General features: G+C 44.2%; 2 protein-coding genes across 6 annotated transcripts; one reads left to right on the plus strand and one right to left on the minus strand.

Annotated features, from left to right (window-relative positions):
* Window positions 1-1,002: 1,002 nt before the first annotated feature.
* Window positions 1,003-16,989, plus strand: acss1 (acyl-CoA synthetase short chain family member 1). Of its 2 annotated transcripts, XM_061705245.1 has the most exons (14): window positions 1,003-1,393; window positions 1,688-1,784; window positions 2,207-2,406; window positions 5,475-5,650; window positions 5,713-5,865; window positions 6,289-6,436; window positions 6,766-6,903; window positions 7,427-7,519; window positions 10,435-10,547; window positions 12,341-12,467; window positions 12,552-12,679; window positions 13,036-13,099; window positions 13,179-13,294; window positions 14,031-16,989. In XM_061705245.1, the coding sequence occupies exons 1-14, from the start codon at window positions 1,108-1,110 to the stop codon at window positions 14,214-14,216; spliced, it is 2,025 nt and encodes a 674-aa protein (XP_061561229.1). In that variant the 5' UTR covers window positions 1,003-1,107; the 3' UTR covers window positions 14,217-16,989. The 2 variants fall into 2 exon arrangements, 1 of the variants encoding a protein (XP_061561229.1); XR_009770352.1 differs by lacking the exon at window positions 14,031-16,989 and having other exon boundaries at window positions 12,552-12,796; window positions 13,179-13,199.
* On the minus strand, window positions 11,832-25,478 carry abcd4 (ATP-binding cassette, sub-family D (ALD), member 4). 4 transcript variants are annotated; one of them, XM_061705246.1, is made up of 19 exons: window positions 25,159-25,478; window positions 24,968-25,086; window positions 23,796-23,923; window positions 22,270-22,409; window positions 22,064-22,180; window positions 21,081-21,206; window positions 20,444-20,494; window positions 20,234-20,328; window positions 20,038-20,159; window positions 19,239-19,330; window positions 19,091-19,180; window positions 18,113-18,318; window positions 17,439-17,530; window positions 17,338-17,374; window positions 17,213-17,262; window positions 16,400-16,452; window positions 16,012-16,088; window positions 15,815-15,930; window positions 11,832-14,689 (listed from the first exon to the last, which is right to left on the minus strand). In XM_061705246.1, the coding sequence occupies exons 1-19, from the start codon at window positions 25,200-25,202 to the stop codon at window positions 14,591-14,593; spliced, it is 1,854 nt and encodes a 617-aa protein (XP_061561230.1). In that variant the 5' UTR covers window positions 25,203-25,478; the 3' UTR covers window positions 11,832-14,590. The 4 variants fall into 4 exon arrangements, with proteins under 4 accessions (XP_061561230.1, XP_061561231.1, XP_061561232.1 ...); XM_061705247.1 differs by lacking the exon at window positions 21,081-21,206; XM_061705248.1 differs by lacking the exon at window positions 25,159-25,478 and having other exon boundaries at window positions 23,796-23,918; window positions 24,968-25,055.
* Between the last annotated feature and the right edge of the window lie 201 nt (window positions 25,479-25,679).

Here is a 25,679-nt window from a genome sequence, read left to right on the forward strand (position 1 = left end):
CCGGTTTAAACCCAACATATTTCATCTCACTTCTACTAGACACGGGAGCAAAAAGATCGCCGTTTGACGGTATCGCAATTACAGCTCAAGAATGCATTGTTTTCAAATGTTAGGGCAAATCGCTTTGTTGTCATTGAACGCTCCGCATTGGCACTTTAGTCACGAGTAGTGCAACAGAAAAACGGACTTATAAATATCTCGGCAAATGAGTCGCTACTTCTCTGTTCTCTCCGTTTTGTAAATTCACGTCAAAGCGGAAATGAACTGTTGCAAGCTACGCTAGCTAGCTAGTTATCCGCCTCAGGAGCGAGTCTAATGTAGTTCACGAATTGTAAACACGCTAGCTCTTGCAGCCGGTTACAAAGGTTCATTTCAAGACATCATGACGGTAATATATGAACGCGACGTACGTGTACGGCAAACGACCTTTCTCTGCATCGCCCGGAGACGTTTAGCAGCCCGCTTTCTCCGGCGTCGACCGCGCGAGGAGCCGAGCTGCCCGGCGGCCAACGTCAGCTACGCCTCCGCTAACGGCATCGGGCCGCTCCAGAAAGAGCAGGAAAATAGCCGGACCGGTGCGAAGGGGTGCGATTTTTGGCCTTAGGCTGGAAAGAAACATTTGCCAGGAGGCGAGTTGCCGAATTGGCACGGTTTTGCCGTACGTTTGCCGTTTGCGCGACTCACTCGCCCTCCAGCGGCGAGAGCCTCGGCGAAGAACTGGCGACGCCGCGACTTCTGACCTCGTCTGCCGCTGACGAGCCCGCTCGGAAGGCCGCCGGCCGCCCGACTTTCATTGTGAAAAGCAACTTCTGCACATTCTCCTCCAAAGTGGATCATCGTTGAATTTGTCTTTGTATATATGTATCTGCAGTCTGATTAAAAGGGGATATTTAACAACAACAACAACAACAAAAGTAAGTTGACAACTTTTTTTTTTGCTGCTGTTAAAGAGAGAGAGAGAGAGAAAAGTTTGTACCGCCCTGAAACGCAAACCAAGTCCAGCCCTCCTCTTACGGAGCTTCTCATTTCCACGTGCGAGTGTGAGCGAAGGCTTCGCCGTCGTATTTCTGCACAGCCCGGATTGACTTGCACTCCCCAAAAAGCAAAATGTGGCTCTCGCGCGGATGCGTCAAGGCGGCCACGTCGTCGGTCGCGGCGGCCGCCCGGAGGAGGGAGAGCCACGCGGCGGCGTTCATGCGGGAGGCTGCGGACTTCCAGGGCGTGCGGGACCGCGCGGGGCTGCAGGAGTTCTCCGTCGCCCACAAGGAGCGCTTCTGGGCGGCCGTGGCGCGCCGCCGGCTCGACTGGATCAGCCCGTTCCGCGGCGTCCTCGACTGCGACATGCAGCGGGGCAAGGTGAGCTGGTTCGAGGGAGGACGGCTGAACGTCTCCGGTGAGTTTCAGCTTGACTGACATTGAACGCACCACCGCGCACCTGGTCAACCTCCGTCGACTTCTATACTGATGCGTTTTTGAAGAAGTTCATCAAAACGTTCAGAACTTTTCACATCAAGTGATGCAAATGAAAAGCATTTTCTGTAACATGCTGGACTTTCCCATTTAGTTGTATAAGCACGGCTTTTTCGCATCCGTTTCGCACGCTCAACTTCTGGCACCTGTACGACTCCGATTCCGGCCCAGGACGATTACGCTGACTGCCCGATGTTTGCTCTCCCAACTGCTGCAGCGAATTGCCTGGACCGCCATGCACGCAGCAGCCCGGAGAAGGTGGCCCTCATCTGGGAGAGGGATGAACCCGGATCCGAGGTCAAGGTCACTTACAGGTCAGGCGGATGGAATTAGCCGGCTTGTTTTTCACGCCGCGGCAGCACGGCGGCGGAGTAGTTTAGCATGTCTGCCTCCCGGTTCTGAGGTTGAGGGTTCAAATCTCCGCTCAGGTGTGTGCCGTCGGCATGTTCACCTCGAGTTACTTCAACTTACGAACGTTTGTTTGTCTCCAAGTTTCATAAATCGAAGCCGTCCCACGTGGTTCTCAACTCAGTCCACGCATTTTTACATTCGACGCGAAATAAATGTCACAGTTACTTGCCGTTAGAGTAGGGAACTGGTGGAATTCCACAAGGCTCTCTACTGGGTCCGCAGATTATAAAAGTCAATGAGGAAAAACGCTCTAGAAAATGGATGGCTGGCTGTATCTCCCCCCCCCCACACACACACACAAGCCTGTTGCTATGTTTTTTAACAGGCAACTTCTGGAGATGACCTGCCGCACGGGCAACCTGTTGAGACGGCGTGGCGTGAAGAAGGGCCACTGCGTTACCATCTACATGCCACCGTGCCCGCTCGCTGTGGCATCCATGCTGGCCTGCGCTCGCGTCGGCGCCGCGCACAACGTGGTGTTCGCGGGCTTCAGCGCGGAGGCCCTCGCCGAGCGAATCAGAGACGGTGAGGTGGCGCGGCGTCCTAGCTCCCTTTCCTGTTTTCCAGTCGAATACAGGTGGGGCCCTGTTCACGACGGTCCTGACATATGAGGTTACGAACGGCGTGTAATGCGCAGTGGCGTAAAAATATGGACAAGAAAGTACGCTCAGTTACCACCGTTCTTACGGTTTACAATTTTATATTTACGGCCGAGGAGTGTTTTCATTCAAATAGTTACTGTAACTATGACTTTACTACTGTGTCAGCGTAGGATTGTGATAGTCTGGATCGCGTTCCGGCTTAAGTACAAATTCAGGACTATGCTCCTGCCAAGGAGTTTATCTCGTTTTCCTGCTGGAACACCAAGTCACTGACATTAATTAATACAGTGGACCACATAGTGAGCTTTGTGGAACACCATTCGTTTTGTACTGTAACGCGAGGCAATTCCTGTAGCATATACTTGTATCTGTGAATGGAGTGGCACTGGTGAAGTTCCCCTTGTGGAACTTCACCAGTGTTCTCTTGCCACAGAAAGTCATTGTGAGATTTATGAAGAGTTATATGTAAAAATGTGCGGACCTAGTATACAACTGGAATGTCCTCGGTTTCCCACGGTATACCGCTCCCAGGGCGGCGACTCAACCTGAAGTTGTATGTCAGTCAAAACATATCGCATTCTATGCTAATGCGGTAGTCAAGTCATAATTCCAGTAAATATTTGCAGTTACTCCTGCGTGCTTGAATTAACACGCGCATTTACTCCATTTACAGCGTTTAGACGGAACCGATGCGAGCGTCTTTTTGAAAACATCTACTTTTTACAGCCTTTCTCACATATGGAAGAAAGACGACATGTTTTAAAAAAAATGAAAATAGTGCAGTATTACTGGCCCCTCAGTGACTTAATTGCTCACTATTTCCTTTCCTTGATACTATGTGGAGATAAGCTAATCCTTCCTTGTGGCCACAGCAGAGGGAATTCAGGTGTCTTAAGGCAACGTAGAGCAAAGAGCAAAGTAGGAACGCGGGACTGTCGAGCCGATAAAGACAAGTGAGATTTATTTACAGAGCTCCAGAATACAACAAAAGTTACCTTAGGGTATTTTTAATTTTTTTTGTATGGCGTCGACTTGACACTAACATCAGCTGCATTATGTGCAGTTAATGCAGAGGTGTCAAAAGTACTCCCACTTTGTACTTTAGAGGAAATACAGATAAAGGTACAAGTGCACGACTGGTAAAGGTATTTTTTCTTCACGCTTACTTACTGTAAGTGAAAGAAAATAAACACAGAAATGTACTTACGCACAAAAGTAAAAAGGTTTCTGTCAATTATACACAATCAACCTTTTGATAAGACAAAAACAACTTCTCTCCAGACAAAATTGTTTAGCTACCGAATCTACTAGTAAATTAACTTAAGCACAGTCACATAGTATTTGTACTTAATTCCTCCCACCACTTATGATATGTAGTCGTCTAATCCTTTTTATCGTGAGTGCAAAATGCTACGTAATTGTAATGTATGTTTTTCAACTTTTCTTTCCACATACTCCATGCTAAATGTTCCACAATCGCCATTAAACTGCTTCAAAATGGAGAGTGTCACCATTGCGCCCTGAAAGAACCGTCCGTACGTTTCCACGCATGTGGGCCAATGTGTTGGAAATAAGGCGGATGAGGGCTCGGCCCGCCAAACACAAACACGCACAGGTGCACGCGCGGGCACCTCCGTTGGGTCCAGAGGTCGATTGGGGTCAGGGTTGCTTATCGCCGTGCGTAGTATGTAGTTTCCTTCGTCGCGCTATAAACGGCCACAGCGAAGATTTATAGACTTCCTCGACCCTCCAAGCGTTAATCAGTCAACATTTTCGACTACTGTCAACATTTTGCACAATGTATTTCATCGTACAGTTGCTCATCTGAATAATGTTTAGAGCAGAGCGCAGGTGTCCTTGTGACCATGTTCCTATATCGTGTGCTTATAAAAGTGGACTACGGGTTAGCAAGTCTGGTTCCCAGTGCAGTGTTGAAGTTAATCTTAAATCTCTGAGCTCTTAATCTAAATGGTATTTTCTTAATCCCCCCCCCCCGAGGGTGCTGTAGTCATGTTGGACTTTTATGATGGAAATGTTTTGATTTTGAAAGGCTGCTTGTGCTGATGTTTGAAGGTGAGATGACATTTCATTTTAAATGGGGATTTTAGTGCTTTGCTTATAAAAAGGGACTCGTGTCGTGAAAGTAGGCCTGAGTTATTATGTTGGATACACTTGTTAGACATATGATTTACAGTGGACCCCTGCATACTCACAGTTTGGCACCAGTGGATTCACCTGTCCGTGGATGTAGTTCTGTTTTTTTCCAGTTTTTTCCTTTTTTTGGGGGGGGGGGACGACCAACCCCAAAAACACTGACTGGCAGTCAGTTTATCCCTGATTATTCAAGATTTTAATTTTTTTAAATTTGGCCTGGTCCCTATTCCCCACAAATACTTGCAAATTGCATCAACAAAGGCTATATGAGTTCACTTAAAAGGAGCTCACTTACTTGGTTTGGAGGAGGACGCTCCAAAAGATATCAAGTGCCCTTGACGATCCATAATGAGTTCATTTTGTAGCCTTATTTTTAAATTGTATCGCACATTATTGTTTATTATTTAATGAAGAGTAAAATTGCACAAAACAAGGCTACAGTTGAGTATGTGAATGCGTTTTGTTACTGCTAACTTTATTAGGATCCAAATGAAGTTCAGGTATATCTTTTGGAACACCTTCTCCGAAAGGTACGCAAGCTTATTTTGTCGCCTTATTTTTGCAATTTTGATACTTAAGTTCCTCAATAATGTGCTCTGAAATGCACTTTGCACTTTTTGTAGGGAAAGATGCTATTTATGGCAATAAATGTGCTTGGTTTGACTCCAATAAAAGTGGGTCACCACTTAACGACGCCCACATTTTTTCCCATGCGATACACTGCGTTCGTCTACTTATTCCCCAGCTATCACGGTCAGCTCAACCTCGTTTTTTTTTTTTGTTGCAAAATAAAACCATACCGCTAGCTCGATTTAGGTTCATTTGTTGACGTTTTAGCCCGGTCCAGTACGGTGATCACCGTCAACGAGAGCGTGAGAGGCGGCAAGGTGACCCGGCTGAAGGCCACGGTGGACGAGGCGGTGCGCAGCTGCCCGACGGTGAGCCAGGTTTTTGTCGCCATGAGGACGGACGCGCCGGTCGCTATGACGCCCAAGGACGTCGCCATGGAAGAGGTAAGAGGACCTCAGCTTCTCCCTGAGACGACGTTTGGACCGAAATGAACCGAATGTCACAGGAGATGATGACGGAGGACGCCGCGTGCGAGCCGGCCGCCATGGACAGCGAGGACGTCCTGTTCCTGCTCTACACGTCGGGCAGCACTGGGAAACCCAAAGGTCTGGTCCACACGCAGGCCGGATACCTGCTGTATACCGCGCTCACGCACAGGGTAAGCTTGTCAGTACGCTCACTGGACCCAACATTAGGTAAACCCGTACAGTCCAAGAGCGGTATTGTAAACCAAGGAACCGCAGGATTTATTTGTCTTGTCTAGCTTTTCTGCAGGAATGGTAAGTAATTTTGACATTTATGTAGAGCGTACCTAGTATCGAGCCTTGCAGAACACCATCTGAACACGCTCTAGAAAGGGCCCTCGGTTTATGACCACCACTTGTAGGCCATAAATATAAAAGAATCCAGTAAAAAACTCCAAGGGCAGCGGTAACTGAGTGTGCTCTCTTGTACCTTCTTGTGGCTACATATTTCTACGCCACCCAGCAAACTAGTTGATTGCATTCATAACCTCAAAACAACATGTTTGGGCACAGTCGTAAACCTCGTACTTTGTGTGTGTGTGTGCATCCCGCTACAGTACGTCTTTGACTACCGAGACGGAGACGTGTTTGGCTGCGTGGCGGACATCGGTTGGATCACAGGACACAGTTACGCCGTGTACGGACCCCTGGCCAACGGGGGCACCACCGTCCTGTTTGAGAGCACACCCATTTATCCCGACCCAGGTATGAAGTGCACTTGTATTGCACCGATACCCAAAAATGCGGGGTGAAAAACCGACGGTCCCGCTAGGTGGTTGGTTCAGACTTCCTGTGCGTTTTCGGGCATGGCTTCTTGACATTTTTTTGCCCGTGATCATGATAGATGTTGTTTCGTGAAACTGTTTGGGCTTGAGCCTCAAGTCTGAATAACCGTTTACAGCTGGAAGCTACCAAGAGCTAAAATTAGAAGCTTACGTGTGCTAACGTGTCGGATGTCGGTCGTGTTGTGTGTCGCACAGTTGCAAACGCTCCAAAACTCTGCTCGGCATGTTCTGTTGTTGTTGTTTCGGCAGGAAGGTACTGGGAGATGGTGGAGAGGCTGAAAATCAACCAGTTTTACGGCGCCCCGACGGCCATCCGCCTGCTGCTCAAGTACGGCGACGAGTGGGTGCGCAAGTACGACCGCTCCAGTCTCAGGACGCTTGGTTCCGGTATGGCGGACTTTGCCCGGTGAAAGATGGGGATGCGAATTTCCCCCAGTAGTCTAAAAATAGTAGTACGGTAGTTGTGGTGTCAAAATAGCAGTAGGTGGCTCTGACATAGCATCTAATGCTGGGAGCTTTTTTTTTTTCTCTTTTCTTTTTTGGGGTGCTGCCTCAAAAACATTTTGTATCTATGAAAGTAATATAATATTGTAGGCCATCCCCTTAATAAATCCCCCTAATTGATAGTCTTTCGGCCACGATACGAGTAAATGCGCTACTTTCAATGCCACAGCAAAGGTGATTTGACGTGTGTGTGTGTTTACTGCCCTCGCTTCCTGCGTGCCCCAATGGAACGCCGCCAGAGGAATTTCCTCTAGGAGCACACGAGCCGCACACTTAAGGGAGCCCGACTGTCGAGCTCGGGTGGTTTCTTAGCATGCCGTCGTAAATTATAGCTCGCCAAACGCATAAACACACGCCCGACAGCAGTACACAGAACGTTGTCTTCCTAACGATGTCATCTGTGCAGTGGGCGAGCCCATCAACACGGAGGCGTGGGAGTGGTACCACGACGTGGTGGGAGAGCGACGCTGTCCCGTGGTGGACACCTGGTGGCAAACAGGTACCTGAAAATGGATGCAAACAGGCTGGCGTGCTTTAGCATCTGCACACAGGGGCCACAACATTAGGTACACCCGCACGGTAGAGCGTCATCCCAAATTCTGCTGCAGTTGTAAGAAACCCTACACACCAAGACCGACAGCACACATGCAGTGGCGCCCGAGGGGTCAGAGGTCACGGGCGCTCAATGTTGCTTTTCGGCCGCGCTGCTTACGTGCAGAGATTTCTCCAGATTCTCTGAGTCTTTTGATTTCTGATTTATTTAATTACATTTTATTTTGACGTCCATTGAGCGAAAATCTAATTCTGTAAGCTTTTAAATATTCCTCACATATTCATATCCTTCTGCGAATTCTTGAGTTAACAAATAATACGATGCCCCCTATGGTTTTGGAGTGTGAATTACACCGTGTGCAGCAGAAGCGGTATGACTGAGCAGACAAATTGGCGTTCGACGCGATACATGATTTGAAAATCTTCAGATTTAGCTAATGAGACAAAAACGCACAGCTGTGCATGCGATGTGTTTCATCCCGCGTCCCGAAATTAGATTAGATGAGTAGTCACCAAATGGAGCGGATCGCTTTTAATTACCACACAACTGGCCAATAGCTATAATTAATTAACAATAATCCCAACATTAGCACACGAGGGATCGGGAATTGTGGAATTATGGACACAGATAGAAGCTAAATAGTCCGGTGGAAAGCATGTTGTTGTTTTCCCACACTAAATGTTTCCAATTAGGACTAAGTGGCTTTATTCATACTCGACATTTGGTTGCTGTGCGCGCAAGTTATCCTATTTCATTTGGATCCGCTGCTGGCATTCGGCCTCCGTGTGGGATTATACAGGGCGGGTCCCAGGATGCATCGCATTTAATTGGAACAAATGTCTTTTCCATCCATCCGTCCATTTTCTACGGCTTATCCGAGGTCGGGTGGCGGGGTCAGTAGCTTTAGCGGGGAATCTATTGTAAAAATGTATTTTGATGTCATTTATTTATTCAGTCAGTCACTTATTTTATATGCATCCATTTTCTACTGACTTTTTTTTCAGAGTTGCATTTGTTTTATTCGTTACATTTAAATATTTATGACTCTTTATATTGCTATTATAATTCATAATAGTGTAATATTATATAAATTCATTTTATTTCTTAATTAATTCAGGAGTTTTTTCCCCCCCTTTTCAACAGATTTTCTTATTTCCTATTTGAGTATAAAGTTTTTTTATGAAGAAAAATGATCATGTTAGTGTATTTTTAAATTCATTATTAATTTACTCTTATGTAATATATTTTGTAAATAAATATCATAAATAGATTTTCATTTGTTTATTTATTCCTATGACTATTTCTTAATTTTGTCATTCATTTTCAACCATATATGCATTTATCTGAGTATAATATTGATATCAGTTTGTTCTGCCATTGTATTTCAGTCATTCATTAATTCAGTCAATATTATTCTGAGCTATTTTATACATGCATACATTTTAATGTAATGACGTTTATTTATATTATTTATTGAAAGTACAATTTTAATTGAGTCATTTTTATTTTATGATTGCAATAGTTTATATTGTATTGTATTTTTTTCCTTAATTGAACTTAATCAGTTGGTATTTTTGTTGTCTTTTATAAATCTATGAATATCAGAATCAGAATCAGAATCATCTTCTTTTAATCATTAATTTCCACTTGCAGCTATTGTGAGCCGGTCGGTGGTCTGTTGTTGGCCTACTTTGTTTTAGCGGCAGGCCCCCTCTTCCTCCCCCTCCCCCCCCTGCTCCTCTTTTGCCACCGTTACCCCCCCCCCCCCCCCCCCCCTCCCAAAAAAAGAACCCACGCACACGGTTTATGTTGAAAGTCCTCCCGGCCCGGCCCCCGACCAAACTGTTTCTGATTTACTTTGTGCGGCTTTTACTTTGAATCCCAATTTTTTTAGCGGTTGGAATGCACAACAAAACAGAACGGCTCTTTGTGTGCAAATCCTCTTAACTCATTTGTGTTCACCTCGCTTCCTTTGTTGGACACATTTCATTTGTCGGTTCTCTTGAATCGATCGCAACTGGACTCTTCTGTCACTTAAAAATGGCATTTTGGATTCTTTGTTAATTACCGGATTGAATCATACAATTTGGGTCAAATACGTTTCATCTAGACTCAACACGCGGACGTTTTCGTTTGTGTTGCTTTGTTTTAGTTCGACAAGGGACTAATTTGATGTAACCCTAATCCTATCTTGAGATAGGAGTTTCATTTGTCCCGTGACCACACTCGTATCTCAAATCGTCTTTCTCTGATTTTTGATGCGAAAAGCATTAATCCGTTCCAGCCTCTCAAAAAAAAAAAAAAAAAAAAAAAATGAATGTGCTTCCTCATGAAGAAAAATGGAACACTATCTTCATAAAAACATAACATAGAATGTAAAGAATGAAACAGTGCGTTCATTGCGTCTCCTGGTGTGTGTGCCTTTGCCACTGGGGGCAGTAGAAAACAGTCATCAAGACAAACAGAAGAGTTTCACTCAACAAAATCAAGTGACTCAGTAATCAGCAGTAATATAATATTCGTCGTTTATCGCAGAGGATGAAGAATATATGCCTGCGAGTATTGTTGTATTGTCTGCCTGCATGTATCGCTGCACTGTTAGTGTTCCGAGATCCGACCGTTACATTTTCAAGGTTCCTCCTCCGCTAGCTCCTGAAAGATTCGATTAGCAATATAAGAAAAAAAATGCACCACTGAGAATATATAAAAAAGATGATTTTTGAACTTGTTTTACAACCAGCGCATTGCGCAAAAAAACAAGATTGAAGATGTTATCAATAAAAATGCGTGTGAGTTCAACACTTTTTGCCGTTAGCAAGACGCCAAAATCCCAAACCTGTTTGTTTTTGTTGTCTTCTCAGAGACGGGCGGCATCTGCATCGCCCCGAGGCCGTCGGAGCCGCACGCAGAGATTGTCCCGGGGATGGCCATGAGACCTTTCTTTGGCATTAAGCCAGTGCTCATGGATGGCCAGGTGTGTGTGTGTGTGTGTGTGTGTGTGTGTGTGTGTGTGAGACGGGCGCGGGGCAGAGTTGGTATCAAAAGTGACACAGCTGGTGACCATTTGCTAATCCTCATCTGACCCTCCATCCAGGCCGTTCCCAGCCGTTTTACTCGACGCGCGCGCGCACCCAAACAGCCTTCCACCAATCTGTCGCCGCAGCCCAGCCAGTTGCACGCGCTCGATCCCTCTCTTGACACCATCCGCATGCGATTAGAGGTGCGACGATTAATCGACAACAAACCGATGATCAAAGTCATTGATAACTAGTTTGATAATCGATTCAAAGGGCTCTAAGCAGATCGCCGTCTTTTGTTTCGAAATACATGAAATATGCTTGAAGACTTGTTGAGATATAGCTTAAGCAGCTTTTTCACCGTAGGAATTTTCCTAATTTTGTGGGCGGGGCTAAAACACAAGCCCCGTAAACTGTAGCACGGCTTCCCCCCCCCCACTATATAAGCACAAAGTGACGTCGTTTTGTTTGGCTGCTCAGTTGTGAGTTAGCTGCGCTGAGCTTCCATAACGAGGCCCATTTACCACTCCGGCGTGCAGTTCGCAAGCTAACGATGGCTACGCCCCGAAAACGCGTCTTCGCCGAATGCCTCAATTTACAGAACAGCTCAGTGAAGCGATGCACATACTTTTCAAAGACGCGTGCAGATGGCGAGCTGAACATCAACACCACCGGCTGAATCTGCAGTGCGCATTTTACGACGGGTAGTTGAGTAAACTTTCAGCCAGAGACAACATGGCTTCGGCTCGTGTTCGGCTGTGACGTTACCTTGCCGACAACGAGGGTAAGCTGACTTGTGTGCTTCTTATTATGATTATAGTCCACGATATCATTTGTTTTATTCCTTCAAATTCGGCAGGCTTGTTAACATTACTCTTCTCTGTGGTGTGTCGAATTTACATGGCATTTTTTGGGCCTGCATCGTTTCCAGACCTTGTTGAAAACCCTAATTTGAAATTGTCCAAAGTCTCATAATTTCAACAGTAAATATTCTCCAATTTCTCTAGTGGTCTATTAAAGCAGACTCATTCTTTGTGTTTCTTCCAAATAAGACATTTGCAAAGATCTACTTGCACTTTGGGAAAAAACAATCAACATTCTTGTTCATTTTCTGACACGTTACAAACCAAACCAGTCATGGAATCATCATCAGTTTATGTTGGTGCATTTTCTGCATTACCAATTTCGAATCATGTCCTGTTTTTGAATAAAGGGCTGGAAAGTTTTTTTTATCCCATCGATCAAGAAAATAATTGTCAAATTAATGGATGATTTGAAATAATCGTTAGTTACATGAAATCCAACATAAAATGCTGTCTTCGGGATGACAGCTGAGATTGAGCACCTTCGTGTACTTCCATGTCTGTATTTTACTGCCCCCTTGTGGTCAAGGCACGCAGACCAGGAGCAGCACAATCTCAAATTGAAGCAAAAAATGTGGCAAAAACTGTTTCGTTCTATTTTTTTTCATCATCATATGTTTCTATATAGTAAAATACGATCAAATGCTACTTTTCCTATTACAAACAAAGTGGCTGTGAATCTTCACCCAGCCAAGCTGATCATGTGACGGGCAGCGTGGAGGTACTCGTGAATTAGCGGAAGTGCAGAACAGACCCATTTTGAGAAATCGGCATATAACACAAAGATTTACTTACTTGGATTTCACATTTCAAAAGAGACATCCAGAGATTTGTGTACAAATGAAGTCATTCTTGCAAAAGTTCGCTCGGGTCTTGTGCGGTTCCAGGGCGAAGCGGTGACGTCCGACGACGCCTCGGGAGCGCTGTGCCTGGCTCATCCGTGGCCCGGCATGGCCCGGAGCATCCACGGCGACCACCAGAGATTTGTTGACACCTACTTCAAGATGTACCCCGGTAAGAGCGCTCGCCACGAGCTCTCGATTGACACAGCGGCGCCGTTTTAGCCCACGGTCCGACGTGGGCGTCGTGTGCCCGCAGGTTACTTCTTCACCGGGGACGGCGCCCATCGCTCCAAGGAGGGCTACTACCAGATCACGGGGCGCCTCGACGATGTCATCAACGTCAGCGGACACAGGATTGGCACGGCCGAGATCGAAGATGTGGTGGTAAGAGACGTCGACGGGGAAGATCAGCGCTGTCCACGGGAAACCCCGCAGGTCCAAAAGAGTTTGATAGCATGGACCATGCTACCACCTGAGCCGTGACGCTCCAAAAAGGCTTCGGTAAAAATTTGGGGTTATTTTAGAGTTAGGGATTAAGAGGATTTTTTCGGGTCTGGTTAGGTTTTGAGCCAGAGTTTAGGTTTGTGCTAAAGTTTCAATGCGGGTTAGGGATTAAGGTTAGGTTGTGGTTTGGGTTTGAGTTGGGGATTAAGGTTAGGTTGGGTTTTGGTTCTGTTTAGGGTTTCTTCTAGTGTTCTGAGTTGGGTTCCGAATGCTTATGCTAACGCTCTGCGTCACAGAACCAATGCTCTGCGGTGGCGGAGTCGGCTGTCGTTGGCTGCTCACATCACATCAAGGGCCAAGGTGAGCCAGCGCACACTTGGCTTTCGAAGTGTCGGTACTGTTCTGGGGCTCTGCGAGTGAGCCCGAGTCCACTTTGCAGGCGTGTACGCATTTGTGGTGCTCAAGCAGGACGCCCACGAAGCGGACCTCAGCTCGCAGATCGACGACGCCGTGTCCAACAAGATCGCCAAGTACGCCTGCCCCGACCGCATCCAGGTCAGTTGCAAACCTTCAGACGTGTACAGCGGTGCCCTGACAGTTTTTGTTCTGAATAAATACTGCACGAACCGTTGCAGCCGTGTGTTGGATGTGTGCGTTTAAGGGGCGTGGCCCAGCAAAGTCCGGCTGGCTGATTAGTTCAGTGTGAGCGTCTATTTCGTTTGTATTTTTGTGTCGCGCTTTATAAACGGCTAGAAGCGCATCAGCGACGGTGGCTCCGCTTGCCCACGTGCGAGGGTTTTTCAGTTCTTTAATTGCTCGATTTGTTTTTTTCACTTCACTTGGGTGGCTGCATCATTGAAGTTGTCTCGAACCACAATTGATAAATTCATATCGGACAATTTCAACGTGGGCTTTCTTTCTTCTTAATGCGTTGCCGAGGTATCGGATCGGGATTCGGTATTGGCAGATTTATTATTATAAAAAAAAATAATAATAATAATAAAATAAAATATTAGTGAATGCCTGATGTTACCAGCAGCCAATCAGAGCCCCGCCAAAAATGACAAATGCTGCAAGACTGATAAAATGTTCATTATTTTATAGAAATGTTGATTTTTTTTTAATTTTTTTTTTTCCGACTGCATTTTAATCCTTATTTATATCTTCTCAAACCTTTGTGATTTTTCCAAGGACCCCTCATAATCATAACGGCAATTAAACAGAACTGCTACGTGTACCACTAAATGATATTCAAGAGTTGTAATTTGTGCTTTTCGGCTTCTTCTGCCAGTTTGTGCAGCGGCTGCCAAAGACGCGCTCGGGCAAGATCATGCGTCGGGTTCTGCGCAAGGTGGTGGAGCGCGACCTGAGCGGCCTGGGCGACCTCAGCACGCTGGACGACCCCGCCGCCGTGGAGGAGATCATCCGAGGTCACCGCGACCTCTGCGGCGAGAGCAGCCATCGAGAGCAAAAGTGAAGATTTTGAAGGACTTCTATTTTTATTCAATTGTTTGACTTGCTTTGATGGAATCGGTGGAGTCCAACAAACAAACATTGCAACGTTGAACAATCCACTTTCGACTCACCGGAGGCGCTTTTATTGATGATTTGTTTGAATGGAGCTCATTTAATAGTCGAATAAGAATGGGCCGAACTGAATGACAAAAAAAAACCAAAAACAAAGAAAACACCGCTGCACCAACCAACTCTTAACGCAATTTTTTTTGGTGTAATCCTCTAACTAAGCAACAGACGAACGAACCTTAAATGGAGTCACTTTGTTCAAATGTCCGTGGAACGTCGGAGATAGGAAGCGCAAGACAGGAAGCGGGCCGCCGAGGCGTGTCTCGGTCACGCGACGGCGTCGTCTCTGACACTCCCGCCGCGGCCTTTTATTCGGCTCAGCTCCCAGCGGCCGCCGCCGCACAGTTTCAGCTGGACGTCGTGGTGCTGGCGGGAACCAAACGGAGACGAACGTTAGCGCCAAAAGGCCACGTCGTTAGGGACACCCGCACAAACGACCCGAGCGCAAAAATAAACGTCATTAAATGTTCACAAACATGCATTTAACAATGTCGACATTATGGGACACAATGTTTCAGAGTTGATTTTATATATATATATATATATATATACACACATGCGACTGACGTAAAATTGGGGATATTGGGCTGAACCTTTCCAGATGAACATGTTTCTCCTGCACATCCGACGGTATAATCAAGTTTGGGCACGTTTTGCACTACTTTGCGTTTGCCAACAAGGAGCTGCACTCAGAACTGCACTTTGAGCCATGAAAACATCCAAGGATGTCCACTTACACACCTTTCAGTGACTCTTCCAGTCTCTCGATCTTGATTCCAGCCAGCCAACCGCTGAGACGCACAACCTCTGACCTCATTCGAGGTTAATCGTGAAATTTCACCCAAAGGCTGAATACCCACGTTTTGTCAGTAATCAGTATAATAACTGTTAACACTTATTTTTAGACTTCATTTTTTAAATTGAATTAATACAAACACTATTACGAATTCAATGATAATAATTAAAGATCTAAACTAAGGTTAGGCATTCAAAGTTGGGTTAGGGTTTCATATTAGGATGTCATGACAGGATTAGGGTTTCAAAAGGGGGTTAGGTTTCAAAACAGGGTTAGGGTTTCAAATTATGGTTAAGGTTTCACATTAAGGTTTCAAAAAGGGGTTTGGGTTTAAAGGTTGGGTTTCAAAATGGGGTTACGGTTTCAAAATGGAGTTAGGGTTTCAAAATTGGGTTTAAGATTAGGGTTTCAAAACGTGGTAAGGGTTTTAAACTAGGGTTTTAATATGGGGTTAGGGTTTCCAATTAGGGTTTGAAAACGGGGTTAGGGTTTCAAAGTTTTCAAGTCAGGGTTAATAATAATGTATTTTTCTATTTATAAATGTTTGTCAACTTCAACGACATAAATGCAATGAATGCATTCCTTATAACTACATTGAAAGTCCATTACATTATTCTCAAAACGACGCAAGCGTAACAATGCAGCGCGACAAGACAAGCTCCTCCCTCGGCGGAGGTCGTCGAATCAAAGCGGACCTTCTCCAAGCTCTTGCGGTGTCCCACGCTGACCACAGTCATCCCCAGCTGCTTGCACGTGCGATACAGCTGAGACTCCGCCTCCTCCGTCAAGGCGCTGGTGGCCTCGTCCAACACTGTCACGGGCAGGCCGCACTCATTTGACTTTTTCTTTCAATTTATTTTCTTTGGTTTTTGTCTCAGCGGACTTAACGCACCCGCGTATTTGGGCTGCAGGTAGAAGAGTCGAGCGAAACAAAGACGCTGCATCTCGCCCGGGGACAGAACGTCGTACCTGCGCACACGACAAACTCAATCGAGATTTTCGTGCAGAATTACAGCGCAGCCCTGTTGAAAGATGCCCGCGATAGATGAAAAGAACATTTGTTTTATTTAGTTGTGCCCCTCCCGCAAGTTTTGAACACATCTAAACTTATTGAAACACTTCATTTGATTAAAACACATTACAGACGATTACATAATCATTGCCTTGTTAGCATTAGCCATGACTTGTTTGTAAGTATGCGGTAAAAAGCCATCAAGAAACGATATAGCGATAAACACTGTACAGCGAAAAATGCAGAAAAATCAATGTAGCGCTTTTACCAGTTCCAGTCCACTAATTCATCCAGCCCGCCAGTCCGCTTCACCAGACTTGACTGCAACGAGACGGAAAGGCAGGAGACAACGTTTGACGACGAGCACAGAACAGGAAACGGAACTTGTTCTGTCCTGGCGGCTCAGAACAAGATGGCTAAAATAACCACAAGGTGCGAGCGGGAACAAAAGATTACCAATGGAATGTCACCCAGAAAGTTGCTTTTCTTGTCCAGGGACTCAGCTCCTTGGCTGACGCTTTTTAACACGATGATGTTCACGTGAATTTTTTAAATTGAAATCAGCACATATGTTTGCAATATTTTTGGTCGCTCTCTACAAAATGTAAAAAATATCTACAATGACAAAGAACATTTTCAACAAATCCCGGGCTGACTGCTTTTTAACGTTTTCATCGAATCTGTTCTTCTTTTAAATTAAAAAACATTTCTATTTCTTAAAATAACTCATTTAATCGAAAGCTTTTTCTCGAGAAAAAATATCATAAAAAACAATTTGAAACATTTTGATTTCTTCAACAACGCGGCAGACTAAATGTTTTCATTTAAGTTTTGAAAATGGAAAGGAAAAACTCAAAAGAAAGAATTTAAATGACCCTTATTTTATTGACAAATATGTCTACAAATGTTGAATTAAAAGTGTGTAACTTCTTTTCACCATGACAAATGTTGTTTTATGATGGCCACAGTTTGACCCTCGAAAAGATTCCTTTCTATTTCCATGACTTCTTGTGGGCCAAAAATGGTTTCTAAAGGTCGGACTTCGGAAGTTCGACTGCATGCGACTTGATGCAAAACTCACCACGCCCGCCAGCTCCAGAAACTTCTTTATTCTGTCGTCATCGACAGACCCTGATGGGCAAAAAAAAAACGGCATACAAATGTCGGACATAGGTCATGTATTAAGTTCATTTGTGGAGGTTATACCTGATGCAGGGTAAATGTCCTTGAGCGGGTAGATGACCTGTCAGGAGAGCACATTTGTCATTCATAATTCATAATTTGGGTAGATTTCAAACGGCGGGGACCTGTTCCCGCAGCGTGCCGTCCGTCAGGTATGGTTTTTGGGGCAGGAAGAGGGTTCCTCTGGGCCCGAAGCACGTGGTCATTTGGACGAAACCTGACGAGTAACGGGGACGCTGTTCACATACGCTACTCACGTGAACAACAGCGTGCCGATGTGAGAACGATATTGATTCTGGGAGGAAAAAGGATCCAGGGCGGAGATTTTACATCAACCGATGTAATTATCCGAGTTATTCTAATAATCGTTGCAGCCCTAAAAAAAAAAAAAAAACAATCGCTTTGAACACGACACAGCAGACGGGATCCCGCTATTCGCGCCAGACTGCAAATAGCCAAAATCTGACGCCCATTATAATTCGGTTGAAAAAAAATAATACAAATTTTCCGGGGGGGAAAAATGAACCCCCCCCAAAAAGGATTGAATAAGTGATGATAAAACAGCACTATGCATTTATTTTCAGGGTTGGTTCCTCACCAAAAAGGAAAAAAAAAAAATAACTAAAGGAAAGGGGGGAAAAAAAGGGGGTGAATCCGCGGGTGCCGAACCACAAGTATGCGGGGGTCCACGATATAACATATGAATGACCCACAAGCACACAACATCTTGAACTCTTTTCCAGTAGTTTATGCGCGTGTGTGTTTAATGGCAATCCCAGATGAAGCCAAACAATCTCACCGCTCTCGGCCTCCCACAGTCTGTTGAGGACCCTCAAGAGCGACGTCTTGCCCGTGCCCGTGTTGCCCACCACCAGCAGGTGCGTCCCCTCACTGACGGTCAGGCTCAAGTCCTCCACCAGCTGCCGGTCCGAGTAGGGAGCCTTGTAGGACAGCCGGTCCACGACGAAGGCCGTGTCCACGGGGCCGCCGTGCACGTTGAAGTCGCTGCGCGGAGACAAACATCGATTCAACAGACCTCCGCCGAGCCAATTGGAACGGGAAATCATTCACGTCTTATTTTTCATGTTTTGACACTGCCCAGTAAATACGTCCATGTAGCTTCCAATTTTGTCACTTATTATTTAAAAAAAAAAAAAAATCAAATATGACATTGTGCTTTTGGACGACAAGAAAAAAAAAACAACCAGATAGATACTAGACTAATCCAATTGATCATAAAAAAATATTCTGTAGCTGTCTAATAAAAGGCAAGCAACTTGTCTTTTTTTCTTATCCAAAAACATGTTCTTTTTCTTGTGTTCAATATATTTAAATAAATACACTATGTGGAGATACTGTACATTTTGTTTAGTGGAATGCATTTTAAAGGGCATATCCAAAAATATCGATCTATCCAGGAGGGTGTATTTCGTAGCTTTCTCTTGGCTGCGCGTGTATGTGGATGTTATATTTGTTTTGTCTAAAGAAACGAGTATCCACAAAAACACTCCCTGATTTAATGTTATGATATGTAAACCAGTTGAAATACATTGTTAAATTTGGAGTCCATTGATTCCCTTTCAATGATATTTGATTTACTTTCAGTCTTACATCCCTTAATACACCTTGCGCAATACATAGCGAATGCACGGCCCGCTACCGGTCGAAACCTGTCGTCCAGATTCATGCATTCGTCTCTGAGAAAGCGGAAGCAATCAAAAAAACCTCCTGGGGTGAGGTAACAGCAGAAGCTGCACGCGTCTGCTTCTCCAGCCACCTGTCAAAGTCGTAGCTTTCCCCCGAAGCCGGGTCGTAGTCGCACTGCCGGCGTAGGACGTCGTCCATCACCTCACTCAGCTCGCCGACCCTGACCGAACACGCAGGCAAAAGTCACGACAGCCCGACGAGCCGCCGCGGGGCGCTACCTGTGCGTGTAGCCGGCCACGTCCGACAGCGCGGCGGAAAGGTCTATTAGCTGTGTGAAGCCGTTGATCAGGTAGATGCACACGAAGGCGTTCTGCACGGAAACAACGACAGCAGAGAGGACGCAATGTTACAGCTGAACGTACGACTGGTATCGTCCATGCAAGCGACTGTGGCGTCTGACTGCAGCCATTTATCGGGAGGCAACGCTGGTGCTGCCACCTCGTGGTCACATTTGCATCCACAGCAGTGATGAGCAACATGAGCTCAAATTGACTATTTACTCTTCATCTTGCATTTCATTGATAAGTTCCATTTATTGACTGTAATTGGTAAGAATAGGACTTTTGTTACAGCCAGTTATGGCTGCAACGATCCTCAAAAATAATAAATAAAAAATAAGTACAAAAGAGAAACAAAAATAGATTTTTTATTTTTTTTTAACAAAATATATGCGTGTGTTTTTGGCAGTGACATTTTCGTTAAAAGTGAGAGATAAATCACTAAAAAAGCAAATCAGTCTGTGAATTTTATTTGTATTTGAAAGAAGCCAAAAATCACAGAAATACATATATTTTTGGATTTTTTGTTGGTGTCGCGATGCCACCGTAGAAAGGGATCAGTGATGACGAAAGAGCAAAACGTGTGATAATAGCCACGGAACAGGGATATGCGAAGCTTTTGCGACCTGACCTAAGGTGACTGCGGAAAAAAAGTTGACTTCAAGAACGCATTCCATTGTGAAACATTTTGTTCAAGAAGGCCTGACGAAAAAAATGAAAATGCGGAAGTCGTCGCTACCCTGCTGATGAGCGCGCTGAGCTCGCCGGGCGTCAGGTCGTCGTAGAGCCCGCCGAAAATGGGAATAGCGATGATGATGTAGCTGAGGAAGCCGCCCAGGTAGTCGAAGGTGTTCACCCCAACTGCAAGTGCACACAAATATCAAGTTATCATATGTTGTGTGTGTGTGCGTGCGCGTGCGCGCGTGTGTTCTTACTATAGAGCCACAGCTCTTTGTTGATCAGATTTCGCTGAGTTTGCAGCAAAGTCTGCAGACGTCTGTCGGTCCTCATGTGCTCCACTTTACCAGCCCTGCAAACGCAGCTCGTTACACGTTTCCACTTTCAACACTCACGCGTGTAAACGGGAAGCTCGCCACTCTTCGTATTAGCAAAGTTATGAAAGTACCACGTGCGGGGTAGCTCACCTGTAAAAAGCCGCAGACTCGGCGTTGACTCGGATCTGCATGTGCTTGAATCTGTGCTCGGGGAAAAGATAACAAGGCAATCAAAAGCGCTGTATCGATATATTTGCTACGTAATCTTAGAAATATATAACAAGAGGGCAGGCACGGCGGACGACTGCTTAGCACATCCGCCTCACAGTTGTGAGGTTGCGGGTTCAATTTCATTCATTTAGTAATATATTCATCTTTTATTGTAATGATACATTGAGAATATTTGTATTTACATTTTATTATATATATTTATATTTTAATCATTTTGTCTAGTTTTAATAAAGAGTCAAACTTTTCTTTCTCCCGGTTTACACAGCGTTGAAGTGCAGTTGCACTAACGCTCTTTTTCAGAACTTTCCGAGCTCGACCTCAACTCGAGCTGCGCTTCAGGAACAAGCGTCCGCGCATCCTGTTATTTTCCACGAGGCCGAGAGCCAAGATTGAACGGATGCTTCCTGTCCGACAAAACCCCAGTGATTGTTGACAACGATCAGAAACCATTTCAAAAGAAACAGTTCCTCAAATTGAAAACGTTGTTAGCTCCATGGCAACGTGCATATTTACTTGATGTACTGTAGAGATTGTCCGTGCTGCGAGTACAACGTACCTGAAGTCGCCCTCCAGTTTCTCTTGCTCGAAGAGCGTGGACACGATGGGCCCTATGAGGATTTTATTGGCCACCGTGCCCACCACAAAGTAAGCGAAGATGCTCAGCGGGCCCATCCAGCCTGTGCTGAAAGTGCAACGTGCTGCAGATCATTTAGACAATACTGGACAATATTTGGGAGTAATGAGTAATTGAGAACAAGGCGATGGACGGGAGCCCCCTTTTTGGCCTGAACAAGTTATACTAATAATAGAAGTCGTAAGATAAAGTTTGAGTAGTGGTTCATAGTGGGCCTAGTGCTTCTGTCGAATGTCGACTTTTCTACAGGACGCAAATCAAGGGCTACAAAATTGACAGAATGAGCCCCAACACGTGTAGTTTTTATTTTTTCTAGAAACTTAAAAATGTTTACTTTTTGCATTCGCCTGACAAACCTGACAAAATTCAACAGTTTTTTCTTTCTTTCTGTTTTCGAATCGGCCAGTACCCCAAATGCGTGCGTGCAAAGCTTCCCGGGGCAAACTTTTTTTTAGCAACTCGAAAAAACGCTGACCAACTTAACCCTCCCGAAAGCGTCGTTGTTTTTCGATGAAACCAAACCTAACTGACGGTTGGATCAAAGGATATTTCACAACAAGAAGTGACTGCATCACATCCCTGCATTGACGCAAACGTAGAAAAACAAACCAAAGACTGGATTCTAATGTGGAGGGCACTTTATTTATATATAGTGTATACAGTGGACGCCCGCATACTGCCAGTTCGGCACCCACAGATTCACCGATCCGCTGATTTTCTTTTCAAAAAAGAAAAAGAAAAACAAAAAAAACCCTGAAAACACTGATCGGTAGTTTCTCCTCGGTTATTGCAATTATAACAGGCATCAATTCTGTGTGGATTTTCGCCCTTCGCGGTGCTGCCCGGCCCCCGGCCTGGCCCCTATCGCCCCGCATAGCGGGGCTCCAGTGTACTGTATCCAATACCTGTAGAAGCAGTGGTAGGTGTAATAAGCCAGCGTGAAGGGCGACACGACCAGCCGACTCGCCATCGAGCTCATCTGCTTGCACAGCCTCTCTGCGTCCTGACTGATCCGCTGATCGCTGCGGGTAAAACAAGCGCACCTCTTCGGCGTCACATTTAAAAGAATGTAAACTATGTATTAAAAACAATTCATAAATCAAGCACATACGGGTTGTCTATGTCCTCTCGGAGCACGTTGAGGGTGTAGTAGACTCGGCCCTGGAAGTAGGCCGTGTGCAGGCTCTCCGTTAGCGTCTTCCTCCAGTCCACATACATCAGGTTGGCAATGTACTGGTCCAGGCTTTTCAACTGGTACCGCACGGAAGACAAGCTTTAATGAGTTGGAATTGGAGAAAAGGCTCAAAGTACAAAATGCAGGAAACATGTCAGACTGTCCTGACCAGCTGACGCAAGTGTGATGCCGACCATGTCATGTACAATTTTTAAAAGTCAAAGAAATCAAGTTGCTCACTACAAGTACACAACTGTATGACTTCTACCAAGCAACCGTTGTTAGTAACCCGAGTCCAAATGCTCGCCGAATACATTATTATAATCAAGTCAAGAACTTTTGGATTTCTACCAAGGTACCAAAATGGACTTACTGTGAGGAAGTCCAGGCCTTATGTGACTACCAAAGAACAATATTTGATAAGTTTAGTCAAAAATGGACACCAGATACCTCAATTTAAAGAAGTACAGCCATGTGATTTCTACCAGCCAATCAGCAACGGTCATAATAATGGCGGTTAACCAATAAAATCTGAAGTAACTATAGGAAATCCAAATGTAAACATAATGATCAAATATTCAATGAATAAAATATTAATTAAATATAAGTAAAATATCTTATACTGGTATATTATTACATTTATTTTTCATCATAGTAATATTTATTGGTATAATATTTATATAAAGTCTAAAACAAATCAGATGCACAATGAAAAAATATACATGCAGTCCAATGAAAGGCATGAACAGTATTTCTAAATGTTTTCTTTCTATGCTTTTTTTAATTCCAAAAAATAAAAAAGCGCAATTTGGAGATACAGTATGCTATAGTATCTAATGTTTTTTAGGACATGATATGCATTACAAAATAAAAACCTTCACAAATGTGGTTTCAAATGCACAACTACACATTCTACTACATTCTTCGGTTGCGGCTGTCTTGTTTTGAAATTGTCTAAAAGAGCATAAAAGGCAACAAATTGGAAGAAATGGACAAAGTATAGTCAATAAAACAAAAACGGACGTATTTTTCAATGTGTATGACGGTGCCAATCAAAAGTGAACTTTGTTATTTATGTAGGGGAAGAATTTGTTGATTAAACTTCTGTACTCGATTTCATTAGTTTGTGCAGGTGTACCTAATGATGCGGCCGGTGGATTCATGTAAATATTTTATATTTGCATTCGTTCAGCACTGGCCAATTGGTCTATTCGTGGATTTTTGTGACCAGGCCAAAGCAATAACCGAATTACTTTGGCGCTATCCAGTGACATCTTGATGTGATGGAAAAATGTTGACGTGAGTTGAGGAGTTCCATTTGGGCACAAGTAGCACTTTGCTGCCATCTAGTGGCATGTATTTGGTAATTACAAACCTTTTTAGGTGGAGCGTCATGTACTTGCAAATTTGACGGCAGGGCCGGGTCCCTCCCGTCACCGTACCGGAGTGACGCACGGACTTACCGTGGAGTTGAGCACGACGAGCACCATGGCAGTGAGCAGCAGGCTCTTCAAGCCCTTGTCGTCCTTGTCGGCCAGCACGTTGTAGAAGCGACTGGGAAGGACGCCTACTTGGTAAATGATCAGCTGCTCTGGTTTGACGAGAGACAAAAAAAAAAAAAAAAACATGTGTTAGCACCTCGTTAAAAAAGAAAGCGAGCTCATCAAATCAGGTAAAAGGTTAGAAGCTAAAGGTCAGACGCAGACAATGCACTTTAAAGTCGCTATCAGCGCTGCGGTTACACAACGACACGACGGTGACGAAAAAAAATTCTCTTTTTTCAACAAAAGTTTTTCTTTATTTCATAAAATTGTCCGTTTTATTGTAAAATGGACTTCTTGATAAAGTGTGTTCTGAAAATTAGCTATTTGTCACAAAATATGGCATCTTTATTCTTAAACTAGTACGACTCATTTCTCATTAAAAAAAAATTGACTTTATTCATGTAGTAGTATGACTTTTTCCCTGTAAAGGACTGGTGACTTTATTCTTGTAAAATGTAGATTTAGAATCTTGTGAGATTGCGTCATTTTTGTCAAATTAGGATGCCTTTATTTTTACAATTGTGCAATTGTTTTTACTTATACAATTCTGACTTTATTTTGGCAATGATGACTTATTTCTCATTGTATGACTTTTTACCTTGTAAAATTGTGACTATTTGCTTATATTAGTATAACTTTGTTCATCAAAAAAGTTATTATTACTTGTTGGACAGGAAAATTGACATTATTCAACTTATTATCTTTGAAAAATGTGACTTTTTTCTCATAAATTTACATCATTTTGTTTTGGTAAAATTGTGACTTTTCTTCATGATTTACGACACGTTTCTTTTGAGTCCTAAAGTTCCAACTTTCGTCAGTCGTGACTGTCTATTACCTTTTTTCTCAGAAATTTGGACTTCTCTTAAAATTGTGTATTTTTGAACTTAAATTCGAGACTTTGTTCTCACTATATTACGTCTTTATTCTCGTGACAGTGTGATTTTTGTCATTTTTCTTTTTCTTTTTGTATCAAACTGTGACTTTATTCTTGTAATAACATAACCTTTTACCTTGCTGTGCAATCGTGCAACGTGTCCTGCAATGTTTTTGCTAGTGTTTTGTTTTTCCTGAGCTGAGCTTCACAGTACCTGCTAAAGTGACTGCCAGTAGCGTGGCAAACATGAGGACACTTTTGCTGCTCCAGGACGGGAACAGAACCTTCTGGATGCTGCAGAACCTTTTCACGAACCTCCAGTCCAACTTTGGTCTACACAGAAAGAGAAAGCAGCCGCGACTTGTGCTGACACCCTTCATCAAAGAAAAGCTTGACAAATCTTACCTTTGTGTCGTTCCTCTTCCATTTGACTTCTCGAAGTGAGCCATTTTCGTCTGAGAGAATTAACAAAATAATAATAATAACATTTAACTAAATTAGCTAGCTGAGCTACCTGAAACTAACAGGTATAGTAGCCTAAAATGACCGCACATCTACAGTATTTAGCGACAGGATGGTCGTACAAATGAAAAGCTACGGTTTTTACAAGGTTCACTAAAAGACGTTTAAATGAATGCCGACACTGCTACGGTGGTGACTTTCTCCTCCAGAACGATTTCCAATAAACACGGCGACTCTTTGGGCTACTCGACAAAGTAAAAATCTCAGCTTCCGCTGTAACCGGATGTTGGGAGTTTTCGAAATAAAAGGTTGATGGAGCGTTCAGGGGCTCCTGGTTTTACGATGGCCCGCCGACACAGTCCCTTCGTAGCAACGTCCTACTTACTGTTTTCGCTGGATTCTTTTGATGTTATGACCTTGAAGCAGAGTCCACCAAAGACTCTACACCACCCGAAGCAAAACTT

Source organism: Phycodurus eques, chromosome 18 (assembly GCF_024500275.1).
Source record: "Phycodurus eques isolate BA_2022a chromosome 18, UOR_Pequ_1.1, whole genome shotgun sequence".
NCBI lineage: Eukaryota > Metazoa > Chordata > Actinopteri > Syngnathiformes > Syngnathidae > Phycodurus > Phycodurus eques.